At 46.4% G+C, this 16,043-nt stretch overlaps 1 protein-coding gene across 7 annotated transcripts in view; it reads left to right on the top strand.

Moving 5' to 3' along the window:
- Window positions 1–834: 834 nt before the first annotated feature.
- The window catches only part of LOC147640243 (uncharacterized), an 80,248-nt gene continuing 65,039 nt past the window's right edge, over window positions 835–16,043 (top strand). For all 7 annotated transcript variants that reach the window (XR_015262642.1, XR_015262640.1, XR_015262636.1 and 4 more), the window contains exon 1: window positions 835–1,477. Coding sequence is in view for 4 of the 7 variants with exons in the window: in XM_086778396.1 (XP_086634522.1) it covers window positions 1,459–1,477 (19 nt within the window). In the remaining 3 variants the exon portion in view is untranslated. The remainder of the gene's footprint in view (window positions 1,478–16,043) is intronic.

Below are 16,043 nucleotides of genomic sequence, written 5' to 3'. Positions count from 1 at the left end.
ACTTGTGGTGTCTTACCTCTTTCTAAGTGGAGGAGCAAACTAGGGGGGAAGAAATTGATAGCCAAAGATATTTAATTGACGATAATGGCAAGTGCTTGAGGAGACTACTTGTGATACTATTATGGGTATACATGACATGAAACTCAGGTGATGTGCTATAACAAAACATATGGCTACATGCTTTGCAAATTTCATGAATGTACATGTGCCCTCAAGTGCACGAATGTGAAGTGTAGTTCTACTTCATTAATGAGCAAGTAAGAAGCTCGTGGAAGTGCTATCTATTACATATATTTGGCTCCAAGTGATGTATGTATATATATATATATATATATATATATAGAGAGAGAGAGAGAGAGAGAGAGAGAGAGAGAGAGAGAGAGAGAGAGAGAGAGAGAGAGAGGGGGGGGGGGGGGGGAGCCTCTGTGGCTTATCAACACTTTCCCATGGTGTAGTTGGGGCATAGTTAATTGATCAATGGGTAGGTGAAACTATTAAAGTATGTAATTTTCTTCACATTTCTTCACTGTAACTCACCCCACCCCTCTCACCCCACCATAAGAGGTGAAACAATCCTCCTCTCAATTAAAAGACTACTTGGTGCATGCCTGGTTTTCGTTGCAAATCCTAATTGTGAGACACTTGAGATTTGAGAAGGCCAACTATATTAACACTAGCCTATATTTAACACTCTACTTTCACGACCTCATGGGAAAGAAACCCAATGGAGTGCTACGTCCTTTAGTGTATAATTTGGTTGGCCTTGAAATTAACGGCTAAGATTTTTTTATAGAGTTTAGTTCTATAATATCATTTGTAGATTTTTCAATAGACCTTTCAAAAAATTGGTTAGGAAGAAGGTTATTTTTTCCCCATTTACAATGACCCCTCTCTCTCTTTCTTGAATTTGGGTTTGTTTTCTCTCTCTAAAGGTTTTCGTCAGATTGTTCTCCCTCTTCCTGAAGACCAAAGTTTTATTATTTTCCTGCAACTCATCTTCAACCCGCGCTGTGGATCATCTCTCCATCTCTCTGCAAACATAGCTAGGGTTTGGCTCCTCGTCTCTACATCGCTTGTATACGAGCTGCGAGCTTGGACACTTATGGTGAAGAAAGCTAGGGCAAACTGTGCGCAACAGTCTACATTGGGGTAAACTAAGTAAACAGGGTGCCACAGAGTCCATTCTAAGGTAAATTAAGCTATCAGTCCATCAGACAGACCTTACCGAGGTTTCTTCCAATCTACCAATTTCTGCAGAGGTTGCAAACTGAAGAAGCAAAAATCTATCTGCACAGAGGAGTTTCTGAAGAAGATAATTCTTAGAGAGGGGACTGCGAGAAGAAGAAGAAAGCCCTTCCTGCACCTCCTGCTGAGACTTGCCCTCCGATTGATGCCAGGGGGCAGCGATGAGTTGCAGCTTCACCGGAACCTTGGACAAGTTTATGTTCGCAGTTAGTTATGAGCTGCAATTCTTCTGGTTGGTCCGCATGGTGCCTTTTTTCTGTCTGTTTTTCTGCTTTTTTTGATGTCCTTGGATGTTAATGATGTGATCAACATGGCGCCTTTCTTGCTTACAAAGCGTGAAATCGCAAGGGAGTTTTATGCCTTTTTCCCTATTGTGCTTTACTGTTCAGTCCACCTATTTGAGAATTCAGAGTTGTTACTGCTTCAATGGGCAAGGGGGGAGCCTCCTTGATTTCTGTGAGCCTCCTTGATTTCTTATAAGAGGGTTGCCTGTAGCACCAAGCTGTTCTGATGTTTTCCTCTAGTGTTGATGCCCAAAAGGAGGAAGGGGCCCTGGGACGCCTAGGAAAAGGGCATGCTGGTGTGCTGCAGGGAGCTGTAGGGGATACTGAACCATGACCCTCTTGGGGATGGAAAGCGGGCAAGGTGTTCCAGCCTTAGGGCAAGTTCTATTAGGTGAGGTGGGGGGGAGAAGCGAAGGTGGCGTGGGAAGGGCTGCCCATGGCAAGCCCGTTTGTACAGAAATCAGGGTTTGAATCCAAGGAAAGAGAGTTCTTGGCAAATCAAATTGGTGCGAAATTTGAGTTTCAAGGGAATTTCATGTCTGCCATTGCGAGAGTCATGCCGTTTAGGCCTTTTTTGAGCACTATCAAATTCAATATTGTTTTTGAACTCCCATCCTATAGTTCACCGCTATTGTTATCTCCTATTGGTCACACTGATCACTTTTCTATTGGGAAGAAGTGCCATTTCAAAGCCTGCCTGTATACAATAAGGAATGGTCCCTCTTGTTGTATATGAGCAAGCAGGGGCATGCCGAAACCAACCTCCTTTTAGGTTTAGGTAATGTGGATCAGGCAAGCCACCCGACTTTGGAGTGCAGACCTGCCAAACGTTTACACTCCTTCAAATTTTACGAGTTCCTTTCGGGACATGATCAGGTCTGTATCAAAATCTAGTAAGTTTTTGACATGATGAACCTTTTTAGAAGTTACCACTGAAAAAAAAAGACTTTGATTTGGACAGGAAGGGAGAAATTAGGGCTTGGGGAGGTGACGGGCAGCACACGAGCTGATACGAAAGAAAAAATTAGAATGGAGGAGGTGCAGGAAAAGTGAGAGAAGGACAAAAAGTGAAGTGGCAAGTAGTGTTTTTTGTTTTTTGTTTTTTTTTTTGGGGGGGGGGCGGGTGGGATAAAACTGTGCTCTGGTGGGTTGGGGCAGCTTGCACCTCTAGTGTACAGGTTACGAGCAGTGGGCAGGGTTAGGCAGCAGCGCAGGTAGGTTTAGGGCTACAGGCTGCATTTTAGGGTTAGGGGGGTGTGTGTGTGTGTGTGTGAGAGAGAGAGAGAGAGAGAGAGAGAGAGAGAGAGAGAGAGAGAAAGAGTTACATTAACGTCTACAAAAGGGCAAAATGACCTATGAGACCAAAAGATTACATCATGTCCACGGAATACATCATCATGGGTACTAAAATTAAAAGAAGGGAACAAGAGCTGAAATGCCAAAGCTGATCCCAATACAAAGAGCGTCAAGCTCTCACATTACCCTAAAATATCCCGCATAGGGCATTGCATCATGGTACCCAATGTAGTAAAGCTGAGCCGGCGGGAGAAAGTCTTGTGGTGGTGGCTCTGATTCTCCTGTGGGTGACGCGAGTGTGGGCGGAGGCCACGGGGTTGGGGACATCAGGCTCTGCATAGCTCGATGGCTCTGTCTAGTGTCACTCCTCTCGGTCAGGCTCTTGCATCAACCTGGAGGTCGAGTGTAGTGGGTGGATCTGCTCTCAGAGCTCTAGTCTGGAAGAAGTCAATGAGAGCTCTTTGTGTTGGTCCTTGGGCAGGTGCAGTTGGTTTAGGCCGCAATAAGGACTCCTTGTGTCTATGGAGCTCCAGAAGGAAGAGCCCCAGGCATCTCTGATTTGGGAAATCCATGATCTTGGAAAGTGGTCACTGGTCCAAATCTGTCTTGGAAGAGGCAGTGGAACCTCCCCCCTGATCTCATACAAAAGGTGAGATAGAGGCCTACTATATATGCCGATGCCTAGTATACTAAGTTGGCATATCCTGTCCTCTGGTGCAGTCGCCCCCGCCCCATATCTGGCTGTCTCCACTCTCAACCGATGGGATGAGGTGCAGATCTTTCCAATCACACATCACACCCCAAACGACATGTGTGTCCATGTAGGGCGGGCTAATGATGAAACCGTCCTCTGTCAAGTGAAGAAGATGATCTCTGTAGAAGGCCATCTTTGTCCCCAGGGGCTGAACGGGTGAACGCGAGGTCCTCTGAGTATCCAGCCTCATAATGCCCTTCCTGATGATCCTGCTCAGCTCTATGCGGCTGAGAGAAAAGGAGGGGGCATCTATGCTCTATTGAAACGGGGGTAGTGCCCCCATTTGCATGCCATGTATACCGAACCAATTGCTCACATGTGCATACCAGCATAGCAAACATGCGTGCCAAAAGTTTGGTTGGCTGCTTCTATAAGTGCTACTGAGCTGGTTGACTTTCTCTTGTGCTTGCCTATGGCTGGTCGGTTCTGCTCATAGATTCTCCCAGAGCTGGTCGACAGGTTCTGTTAATCTTTTTGGGGCTGGCTGAGTGCTCAGGAGGTTGACATAGAGCTGGTCGACACTCTCTCCTCCTTCTCTACAGGTGGGCTGAACTGTTTTCAGCATAATACCGGGGAAGATATCGAGGATTTCACTGGCTGAACAGATACAGGATTTGCCTGGCAACTACACTACTCACAGGTTGCTAAACGAATTGGCCATCTTTGTCTAGTGCCAGTTGTCTCGAGGACTCTAGGGCGAGCTGGGGGTATCTATCTGGTGGGAGCTCCCATGATCTATGCCAGTACGTCACTGTCTGGAATAGAGCCTCTGTCCACGATCGGTGTAGCTCCCATCTCTGCTTGCACAATCTCACGTGGCACTGATGGCTTACTCCTAATCCTATGCGAGATCATCATCACTAGGGGACTCTCCATCGGCTTCCACCCATCATATACCTCTTCCGTATTTGTCTCAGCTGGCTCCCCCCTCCGTCTCCTCCTGTGGTACAAATTGGGACCCTAGATGGGAGCTCCATACAATAGTGCAGGTGTGACTAGTGTTCCAGAGCTTCGTCCTCGGCTCATGAAGCTGTATGTGTGAGCACTGCCTCTCGTGTGAGCCCAGGGCTGCATAGCCACGCATCAATCTGGTTTCGGCCCCCTTCCACAGAGAACTGCGGTCTAGCAAAAGTGATCCCAAGATATACATAAGAGGTCACATGCTCCATGGGCTCCCCACTATATGTAAAGTGTGTTGCAGATCTACCTATCCACTGTGGGGAGGTATTAAAGATCATAACCTTGGTCTTCCCAAGGTTCAAAGTGAGGTCCTGGTCCTCGCAAAAGGCCCGTAATGCATCCAAATGCTTATGTAGCCCCTCTAGTGAGTCAGAGATAAGGACAATGGCGTCTACATATAGTAGGATAGGTATCAAGACTCTTGCCAATTGTGCTCCTGGTCCTCCCTGTTTGTTTATGGAGTCAGATATCTCATCAATGTACACAGCCACAGAATAAAGTAGGAGGCAGGGGGCAGCCTGTTTAACCTCGATAGTGATATGTATGACCTCTTGAGTCATTGCCTAGGGGCCTGTACTTGTGGCTAGTGATGATAGACTCGTAAAGTGTGAGGATCCCCCAAAGCATATCTGTTGGTACTCCCAAATCTTGAAGTCTCCTCATCAATTTGGCCAGTGGGATAGTGTCAAAAGCCTTGTGGAAATCCACAAAGCGACAGTATATCTGACGCCTGTGAACTCTCCCCTCAATGATTCCGCATAACGTGAAGATGTGATCAAGAGTGTCCCCTTTGGAAACTTGCCTGCCCTGGTGCTCTAAGTCTTTGCTGCTCAACCCATCTGCTGAGCTCATGTTGCAAGATTGATCCATAAATCTTGGTCAACGTGTGACCAATCATAATAGTCTTGTAGTCACCAGGGTCCATGGGGTCACCTGCCTTCAAAATGGGCACATTGGTATTAGAAGACCAACTGGCGTGGAAACCTGGGGAGCTACGTTTTTCCATTGAGGAGCTACGTTTTTCCACTGAGGAGCTGCGTTTTCTGTTGAGGACCTGCGTTTTCGACAGAGGTGCTGTGTTTTCAGCCTGAGATCTGCGTTTTCAGATCTCAGCCCCGTATTTTGGTTTAACCCAGGGGAGTCATTTCTTACCTCTCCTTTTGATTTCCCACCCTTCCCTGTGAGGATTCTGTTGCGTTATCGGAGATATGGCTTCTGGTCATAGTCATTCTTCTCACTCGGGGATTCTCTTTTCTTCTCCCCGATCCCAAGCCCCAAATTCACAGGGATCTTCTTCCCCGCTTCTTGTTTCTCTACCTTATTCCGAGATTGTTGCTTCTTTTCCTTCCATATTCCCCACCACCACCACTTCTCTTGTTTCTCCCCTCCCACAAACCCTCATCCCAACCCCTTCCCATGTGCCATCCTATTCACCCCCTCAAGTGAGTAATTCCATGAAGCTGATTGCTACCAACTACCATACTTGGTCGTTTTATACGCAATTGCTTCTTGAAGGAGCAGGTGTGTGGCCCTCTGTCACCACTCCTCACTTGGTGGATCTCGCGTTTCGTGGAGTTCTGGAATCTGGATGCACGGGCCCATCTCATCATCATCCATTGTATGACACCATCTATCCAGGCACAATTCATATCTTCCCGGAGTGATGCCAGTCAGATGTGGAATGAGATTCAGAGGAGGTTCGGGAGAGTATCTTCCGTGAAGATTTCTAAGTTGGAGGCGGATCTTGAGAAGATTACTGTGAGTCTCCCTGTGGAATGATTTTAGGTGTCCTAAGTATTTGGTTTGCAACAAGATTCCAGGCATCTGTCTAGAAGCATGTAGAAGGGGGCCAGCCCTTGGGGCTACCCCAGAGAGGGGATAGAATCCCTTGCATTGGGCATGGGGTAGGCCTTAGGCCACCCCAAGGGGCCAACAAGGCCCATGGCTTTGCTCACCAGCCAAGGATGGGTTGTGGCAGGGTGTCGGCCAGTCCATGGGGCTTGGCCAACCAGCCGACAGGCCCTGGAGGCCAGGCTAGCCAGGCAGCCAAGGCTTAGGGGTTGTCAAGCAGTCAGGCGCAGGCCTGGACAGCCAACAGCATGCGCAAAGGGCGAGCGAGCCATAGTGTGAAAGCCCATATATTAAAGAGGCTGACCCCTGTAAGAGCCAGCCAACTAGCATTTTAGGGGCATTTCAGAGCAGGCTGACCCTTCCTTGTAAGAGCCAGCCAACCAGCATTTTAGGGGGTATAAATAAGAACATCTGCTACTGGGTTATGCTGATCAGGGATGTACTTGATCATTCCTCCTATGTGGTGGAAGAGTTGACCCTGTCTAGTGTGCTGATCACTACACTGGGCACTTGGCATCGTCGGGAGCCACTTAAGTGCTTGGTGGTCTGTGGTAAGTGTGAAAATGTGTCCATAAGGAACATGTTTCAAATGTTTGAGAACTGACTGCTATTCTAGCTTGCCCTTGAAAGTCTTGGAAAGACAAGAGGGAAACTGGCTAGGAGGTTCTGCTAACTGTGGGATACTGTGTGGGAGATCATCCTTAAAAATGTCTGAATGAGAAAGGAGATCTGCCAACTGAGGGACTGAAGATGATGAGACAGTGGTTATTGATGAGATAGAAGCCGTCTGAGCATAAATCAATGCTCCTTCTGCTCCCTTGCACAAAGGTCGTAGGGCCTAGAGATGAGAAATCATAGGAATGCCAAGAATGCTCGTATCCCCCCGAATCATGGCAGGTTCAGGAAAACCTTTAGAGATAATAAAGGTGTCCTGCCCCCAATTGGGAATAGGCTCATACTGACGAAACCACTGGATTCCTAAGATCATGTCACACCCCAAAAGAAGAGAGACAATGAAATCTCGTTGGAATGGGCCTTTTGAACTTGAAAAGAAAACTGCTGTGCCTGTTGAGATATGTGGGTGCGGAGACCAGGTGTAAACCCGTCTACCTCCAAATGATAGGGCACTAAGGTACAGCTCATGTTGGTAGCCAACTGGGGAGAGATGGCATCCTCAGAATTGCCCATGTCAAAAAGGATTATGAACTGGCGGCCCTTGGCAGAGCCATAAGCTCGGATCAGGCTTTTTTGTGTCGTCGTTGCCTCACCCTCCTGCTTAGCATCAAGTACCACGGATGGCATGGGATGCATAAAAGGTAAGATCTGAACCGTATTGGTGGTAGCAGGCGGGTCTGGAGGAGCGGGGGATATTGCGGCAACTGTGGCAGAAGGCTCTTTGGAGGCTTTCTCCGCATGCCTTTTTGGACAATTCTTCTTACCATGCCCAATGGTATGACAGAAAAAACATCGGTTTTCTGTGACTGATACTATCTTTGCTCCTCTGGAGGAAGATAGCCTCCAGTGATGCCTGCATGAGCCTTTTCCTCTGGGGTTTTCTTAGGCTTGGATTCCTTATCCCCTGAACTAGAGCTGGGACTGTTGTCTGTCTTAGTGTCTTTAGAAGACGAATTATCCTTCTCTGTAGATGTAGAGATTAGGATTTGAATCCGATATCTGAAAACCAGTCTGAATGAAAAAGCTATCAATACGCTGGTACCATGCTCTGGGTGCTTGCTTGAGACCATATAAGGCCTTCCGTAAACGGTAGACCATATCCTCTGCGCCTGGAATAAGGAATCGTGGGGGTTGCTCAACATAGACCTCCTCTTGTAGAGTTCCGTTGAGGAAGGCAGACTTTATGTCCATCTGATAAATGTGCCAATGATGATGAGTTGCGAGAGCAATCACTGTCCTGATGGTGGTCATCTTGGCCGTAGGTGCAAAGGTTTCCTGAAAATGCACGCCAGACTTCTAGGCATAACCCTTGGCAACAAGACGAGCTTTGTGCTTATCCAATTTGCCATCTGAACGATACTTGGTCTTATAGACCCATCGGACTCCAATCACCTTCCGCCGTGTAGGCCGAGGGACCAACTCCCATGTCTGATTCCGCTCAATGGAATCCAACTTTGCCTCCATAGAATGCCTCCAAACCTCCTGTGATAGAGCGTGCTCAATGCTAGTCGGCTCACTATCCTGTAAAACTCGCGACATGAGTGCATAGTTCACACTCAAATTCCCCACATGTGTCTGACCCTGCTCCTGAAGTCTCTAGGATCTCCTCAAGCCATCTTGGCTGGTCTCCGGAAGCTCGGTAACTCCAAAATCCCGGCCTGTCTGAAAGAACCATCTAGGTACACGCCATGCCCTAGTAGGGCGGTCCTGAGTGACCTCTGCATCCTGATGCTCCTCATGGGCCAGCCCCCCCAGAGGAGGGTATAGGCGCTATCTCTGGTATGGGTGCGGGAGGAGGAATGCGTGGCAACATGGCTGGAATGGACGGAGACTGAGAAGCAAAAGGTTGAGCTGCCTCGTCAATGTCTCCGGACGGCAAAGAAGAAGTAGAAGAATCCCCCTCTAAGGGACTAGGGGTAGTCTCGACAAAGACCACATCTCGACTGATCTCCACCTTCCGAGTATTGGGGTCATAGAGCCTGTATCCTTTGGTTGTGGTGCTATATCCAACGAACACTAGGCGATTGGATTTGACGTTCAACTTCGTCCTGTTTGTCTTAGGCACATGTACAAAAGCATCAGATCCAAAAACTCGAAAATGAGAGATGGAAGGACGCGTACTATAATAAGCCTCATAAGGAGTCTTGCCACGAACAGCAACTGTAAGAGACCGATTGCGAATATGAACCGCAGTAGCAACCGCTTCGGCCCAAAGAGGCTTTGGAAGCCCCTTATGCTCCAGCATGGTCCTTGCCATCTCCACAATGGTCCGGTTCTTTCTCTCCACAACATTCTCTGACGGTGTCCCTGAATTGGCAAACTCCATCTGAATGCCATGGGTAGCACAGTAGTTCTTGAACTGATTTGAAGTGAACTCGCCACCAAGATCGGCTCTCAAAGTCTTGACAGAATGTCCAAACTGCATCTCCACCAATGTCCTCCAATCACAAAATTTGCCAAATGTCTCATCCTTGGTCTTCAAGAAATAGACCCATGTGTACCTGGTACAATCATCAACAAATAGCAGCATGTAATTGGCATTGCCCACCGACGGTGTGCGCATGGGGCCGCACAAATCCGAATGAACAAGCTCCAGCGGGGTAGTGGCTCTCCTGGTGGCCTTCTTTGGAAAGGCCTCTCGATGCTGCTTGCCCTTAAGGCAACTCTCACATACACCGGGCCGTGCCCCAACATTTGGCAACCCCTCTACCAGATTTTCACGAAATGCCTGGCGTAAAGCATCATAATGTAGATGTCCATAACGTGCATGCCACAAAACTCCTGTCTCGGCTACTGATTTGGCCATAAGAGCGGTGAGTTTGTATAGGCCACGTTCCTGCACTCCTTGCCATAGAGGTTGCCCTGTATCACGATCCTCAACAATGATGGAATGCTCATCAAAGATGATTCGGGTACCTAGCCTGGTAAGAGCACTCACAGACAAAAGGTTAAATCCCAAATCAGGAACATAAAGGACCTCAGCATCTGACCTGTGTCCTTTGCCATCTGGAACGAGAGGAATAGTGCCGGATCCTTGTACTCGAAGAGTGGACCTATCTCCAATAGTGACATTACCGGACTTGTCATGAAGGTTCTGAAGCCAATCGTGCCGATAGGTCATGTGGCTGGAAGCGCCGCTATCCACATACCAAGGTCGAGAATCAGAAGAGGCCAATGCAGTCTCGTTGGACTCCAACTCTCTAATCGAGAGGAATACCCCATCTTCCACGGTTGCGGCTGTAGAAGAACCTGTATCTTTGGCTTTGGTCTTCTCTCTCCACCATGTAAGTCTAAGGTTGGGGTGCTTTTTGAAGCATTGATCCATAGTATGCCCTGTCTTCTTGCAATGGGCACACTCCACCTCAGACTCGGTCTTCTCCTTGTTACACTTTTTCTCCTTTTTGGATGAATCCTGCTTCCCTTTCCCTTTGGATTGCCCCCTCTGAGCGGTAAACGCCCTGGAGCCTTTGCTGCTACCACCATCTCTTTGTAGGAACGGGGCCTCTTGCTCCAAGATCATAGGAACAAGATCCTCCCAGGTGATGTTCTGTCAAATCCCCACCGGATCTCCTCGTGATCGTTCCTGGTATGAGACTCGAAACCTGCAAACAAACGAATAAACCACAAGGGGGTGCAGGCTTGACTCACCTCCCAACCATGACAGCCGTGGGCAAGTCCACAGTCTTGGCTGTCCCCACCTAGCCACGAGCCGAGCTAACTAGGTTGACGTACCGACCAATCTCCTCCTCGCGACGTCCCATACCGCCACGAAGCTGCCCTCGCGGGCCTCGAGATTGCTGCCGGCCTCGGCTACGTAAAGCAGGTGCACGTCTGCACTAGATCCAGGCTCCAAGACCATAGAGCTCTCACAAACTCGCGAGACTCTCTATATCCCAATAACTAACCTTGGCCACCCTCCTATAGGCTCTTGGCCGGTCATCGGGCGTCCACACTTGGGCGCCCGCCCGTCCATACTTGGGTGCCCGCCCGTCAGTCTATCCCTAACTCAGCTCGTCAATCAGCCTGCCTAGCTCCAAGCTTCCCCAAACCTCGAAGCTAGTCTTGCGTGCGTGTAGCACACGGTAGATACACACTGTGCACATGACATACTCCCCTTCCTCTAAGAGCTCACTCCTGAGCTCACTAAAAAGCCAGGGTAATCTCTCTGAAGAGTAGTCAATGTCTCCCATGTAGCGTCCTCCTCAACACGATCCTTCCACTTGATCTTGTATTCCGTGATAAGCGTATTACGCAATCTTCTTTCACGAAATCCAAGAATCTTTTCAGGTTGGTGCGGAACAAGTGTCATGTCCTCGACATCTATGATTTCTTGATTGAGGAGTAACTAACTGATTTGTTCCACCCAGTACTTCCTTAAGTCTACTGACATGAAATACAGGGTGAACTTTCACATGAGAAGGCAAATCCAATTCATATGCAACTGAACCAATCCTTCGTGTAATACAAAATGGTCCACAGTATCTAGGGAATAATTTCGGAGATCAATCTGTCCGTAAAGTCTCGGAATCTTTCGGAACTCGCAAATACACCATCGTTCCTTTAGAGAACTCTCTGGGTGAACGATGTCTATTAGAATAAAATCTGTCTCGGTCTTGAGCACTTCTAATAGATTCCTTCGCAACTTGTAACATTTCTTGCATATCGTGCAAAAAATTACGTGCTGCATCATGCGCTGAAGTCCTGAGAATCCCACTGTAATAACAGGTGATCTAGGTTGAAAACCATACATAAGCATGAAAGGACTAAAACCTGTACTCGTATGCTTAGTACTGTTATATGCAAATTCTAACATAGGAAGATAATCCTCCCATGAACTCTGTCTTTTGGATACATATGCTCGAAGCATATCCTTCAAAATCTGATTCACTCTTTCAGTCTGGCCATCAGATTGAGGATGATTAGAGGAACTCAAATTCAAAGTTGTTTCCAACTTCTCAAAAACAAGTTTCCAAAAATCACTCGTAAACTTAGAGTCCCTATCATTGACTATGTCCTGCGGTAACCCGTACAGTGTAAACAATTGCTCGATAAATTGCCGTGCTAATTGCAATAGTCTTCCGGGTCGGTAAAAATCTAGCCATTTTTGTCAAGCGATCTACCACAACCCAAATAGAATCGTGGCCTTGATGTGTTCTTGGCAATCCGATAATAAAATCCATGGAAATACTTTCCCATTTATTACCTGGGATTTGCAAAGGATGCAACAACCCAGCCTGTCTAAGGCGTTCAGCTTTATTTGCCTAACAAATTTGACACTTGAGAACATAATCTTCTACATACCCTTTCATCTTTGGCCAATAAAAAGTGTGTTTCACTAACGATAGTGTCCTGTGTACCCCAGGGTGTCCAGCAGAAGGGACGTCGTGACACTCCTTAAGAATCCTGGACCTAATGTCTGGGATCTGTGGTACACAAATTTTGTCATTACGGAATAGTAAACCATTCCGAATCATCCACTGGCCTCCTGCAGCCTGAATGGTAGACTGCTCAGTCATTGAGTCTTGGTTAATCAATGAGCTCCCGTCCTGGATCTTCTGCCAAAATGGACCAAAATAACTATCGGTCCTGCAAAGCCCTCTCAATGACTGAAATAAGTCAGTAGAAATTTCGGTGAACGACAAAGAATTCAATTCGACTAAGCGCATCTACAACACTATTCATGGACCCTTTCCGATAACGGATCTCAAAATCAAAATCTTGCATTAACTCAGCCCAATGAGCTTTCCTTCCTCTCAAATCATCCGCATCACACACATACTTGATTGACTGATGATCAGTCAATACCACAAACTTGGAGCCATATAAATAATGTCTCCAAACCTTGAGAGCATGAATCACAGCATAAAGCTCCTTCTCAAGGGTTGGCCAACGAGATTGAGTGTCGTCTAGCTTTTTACTTTCAAAAGCAACCGGTCTACCATCTTGAAATAGAGCAGCCCCGATAGCATAGTCACTGGCATCAGTTTCAAGAACGTAAGGCCAACTAGGATCAGGTAATGCTAAGATAGGTGCTTGCTTGACTTTATCTTTCAAAATCCTGAAGGCCATATCCAAATCGTTATTCCAAGTGATAGGCTGATTTGACTTACGTCCACGACCTTTCAATAAGTCGGTCATCGGTAGTGTGAGCTGAGAGTACTCCCGCACAGATTTTCGAAGAAAAACTACAAAACCGAGAAAAGAACGAAGTTGTTTCACTGTTCGCGGTATAGGCCAGTTCAGAACCTCCTGAACTTGGTCATAGTCAATGCTCAATCCATCTCGAGTGATCTTGTGTCCCAAGTAAATGATGTCGGTCATAAAGAACTCACATTTACCTAACTTAGCATATAGTTGATTCTGTCTTAAAACAGATAAGACAATCGTGAGGTGTCTAAGATGATCCTCAAGAGTACGACTATATATCAAAATATCATCCAGGAATACCACCACAAATTTCCCCAAATGTTCACGAAAAAGATCGTTCATCATTTGCTGGAAAGTAGTTGGAGCGTTGGTTAACCCAAAAGGTAATACGAGAAACTCGTAATGGCCATACCTAGTCCGAAAGGTGGTTCTTTCGACATGCCTTTCATGAATACATATCTGGTGATAGCCAGTACGTAAATCTATCTTCGTGAAATATTTCGCTCCTACTAACCGGTCAATCAGGTTATCTGATCTAGGGAGAGGATAACGGTTCTCAATGGTCAGCTTGTTCAATCTCTTGTAATCTATACACATTCTCTAGGTATTGTCCTTCTTTCTCCTAAGCAACACAGGTGCACCCCAAGGTGATTTACTTGGACGGATCTGGCCCATCCTTAAATAATCTTCGAGTTGTTTAGCCAACTCATCTTCCTCGGCTTGGCTCATCCTGTAAGGTGGAATACTGACAGGATGAGCACCAGGGATCAAGTCAATACGATGATCTATTGTCCGTTCAGGTGGTAAACCCGATGGCAGTTCCTTAGGAAATACGTCTTGAAACGAATCAAGTATCTTCTGTAATTCTTTGCTTTCAAACACACTTAATTCATTTACATCCAAGGAAGGGATGAGAAAGGAAGAAAGTGGAATCAATACACAATGGAAAGCGGTATACAATGGAAAGCGGTATACAAAGAAGAATCTATTATACAATCACCTAAAATACTATACTTGGTGTTCCTATGCTGAAAAGAAAAAATATGACTAGACCAATCTATCTGGACTTGAAGAGACTTGAAGAGTCTTAAACCACTCAATCCCTAATAACAAGTCTACATTTTCTAGATGCATTACAAAGCATTCCAGAGTATCTTTGTAGTTCTGAATCTGGATTGGAAGCATCTCCACCTTTCGATCCCAAGCTTGTCTTCCCGCAGGTCATAGGTATGATCGCTGGGTGTCGTATCAAGACTCAATTTTTGCACAAGTTTGTAGTTAACAAAGTTGTGTGAGCTGCCAGGGTCTAAAAGAATGTGAATCTTATGGCCATTCACTTCTCCATAAACGCGGAGAAGATCATGCAAGCCAAATACTTTAGAATTGAACAGACAATCAGAACAAGTACTAGGGCGAGAAAGTACAGTAATTGACGTACCTGTCAAAGACAATTGGTTAGCTGCCTTTGGCTTGGGTCCTGCGTTTGTCTTGGCACCCTTTTGCTTTGGGCACTTATTACGCATGTGTCCTTTTTCTTCGCAGATAAACAATGTCCTTCCTTCTTGAGCTTTAAAACCCTAAAGAGTCGTTTCTTCTTCGCTGGTGTCGAACTGAAATTCTTCGAAGGTTGGTCGGAAGACTTTCCTTTTGTCGTGTTAGCCATAGGTGCGGAGAACTTTCTTTTATGCTTGTTCCCTTGCTCGGTAACGGGTTTCGACTTGGAAGAGACCAATTGTATCATCATAGATTCGAGCTGAATGAATGGCCTCGTCCAATGTTTTACATTGGTTATTTTTAACCTGTAAACGGTATGAATCTTTTAAACCAGCTACGAAGAACCCCAAAAGAGTAGTGGGATCCATCTTTGTAGCTTTCATCTGCAAGTCTTGAAACTTCTGGAGGTAGACCTCATAAGTGAAGTGCTGCGAGGTCATGGTCAAAGCTGAAAACCGGGCAACAACATCATAATCATCCTCTTTCTTGAGGAATTCTTTTTTGAAAACGTCTTCGAATTGTGCCCAAGTTGTTGGCTTAGGGTTGAGTTCCTTCCACCAAAGCAAAGCTTTGCCGGACAGGAAACCTGCTGCTAACTGGATCTTCTTTCCATCATCATATGGATGAAACTGAAAGTGAACTTGCCACTTATGTAGCCAAGTGTCCACGATCTCCTTGGTGCGCTGCTTTTGCTCGCTCCCGAACGGTTCCGGAGTAATGTTGGGGCCCAAAGCATAAGCCAAGGTATCCATACTCGATAGAGTAGAGAGGGTAGTGGTCAAGAGAGCGATGGGGTTTTGCAAAGCTTGCATCTGGGCTGCGATTTGTGCCTGACGTTCCGACGAAGAAGCTTCGAGAGCTACTTTGAACTCTTGGAAATCTGATTTTGACACATAATCGTCAAAAAGATCGGCATCGGTATCTTCCGTAGCCGGCAAGCCTTCGCGTTCAACAAGGGGCTCCAACTCTGATTCTTGGGTCGACATCGTGAAGAGGGCAAGTGGAGAGAAAATTCGATCTTTGCACAATGAAAGTGCAAGGGAACTTGAGAGCTCGAGAGCCTGAAAACTTGAGAGATGTGTGGCAAGAAGCCCACTTAAGGGGGTTTATAAAGGTTTCCCCAAAAGCTATCTTTAGCTTTTGCTTTTGTGTTTAAATATATATATATATATATATATATATTCTATTTTCTTTAAACAAAATAAAACACCTTTAAACCTTGGAGGGGGGGTTTTAAAACTTTTAAAAAAATTTAAACTAAAAAAAACGAAAGCCCAAAACAACGAGTGCTTTCCTTGTTTTTTTTTTCTCTTCCCTCCTGGATTTACGCCACTGGC

This window comes from Cibotium barometz, chromosome 3 (assembly GCF_041138505.1).
Source record: "Cibotium barometz isolate CiBa-2024 chromosome 3, ASM4113850v1, whole genome shotgun sequence".
NCBI lineage: Eukaryota > Viridiplantae > Streptophyta > Polypodiopsida > Cyatheales > Cibotiaceae > Cibotium > Cibotium barometz.
Note: the sequence above shows the minus strand (reverse complement) of the source record. Positions and strands in the feature narration are given on the sequence as shown.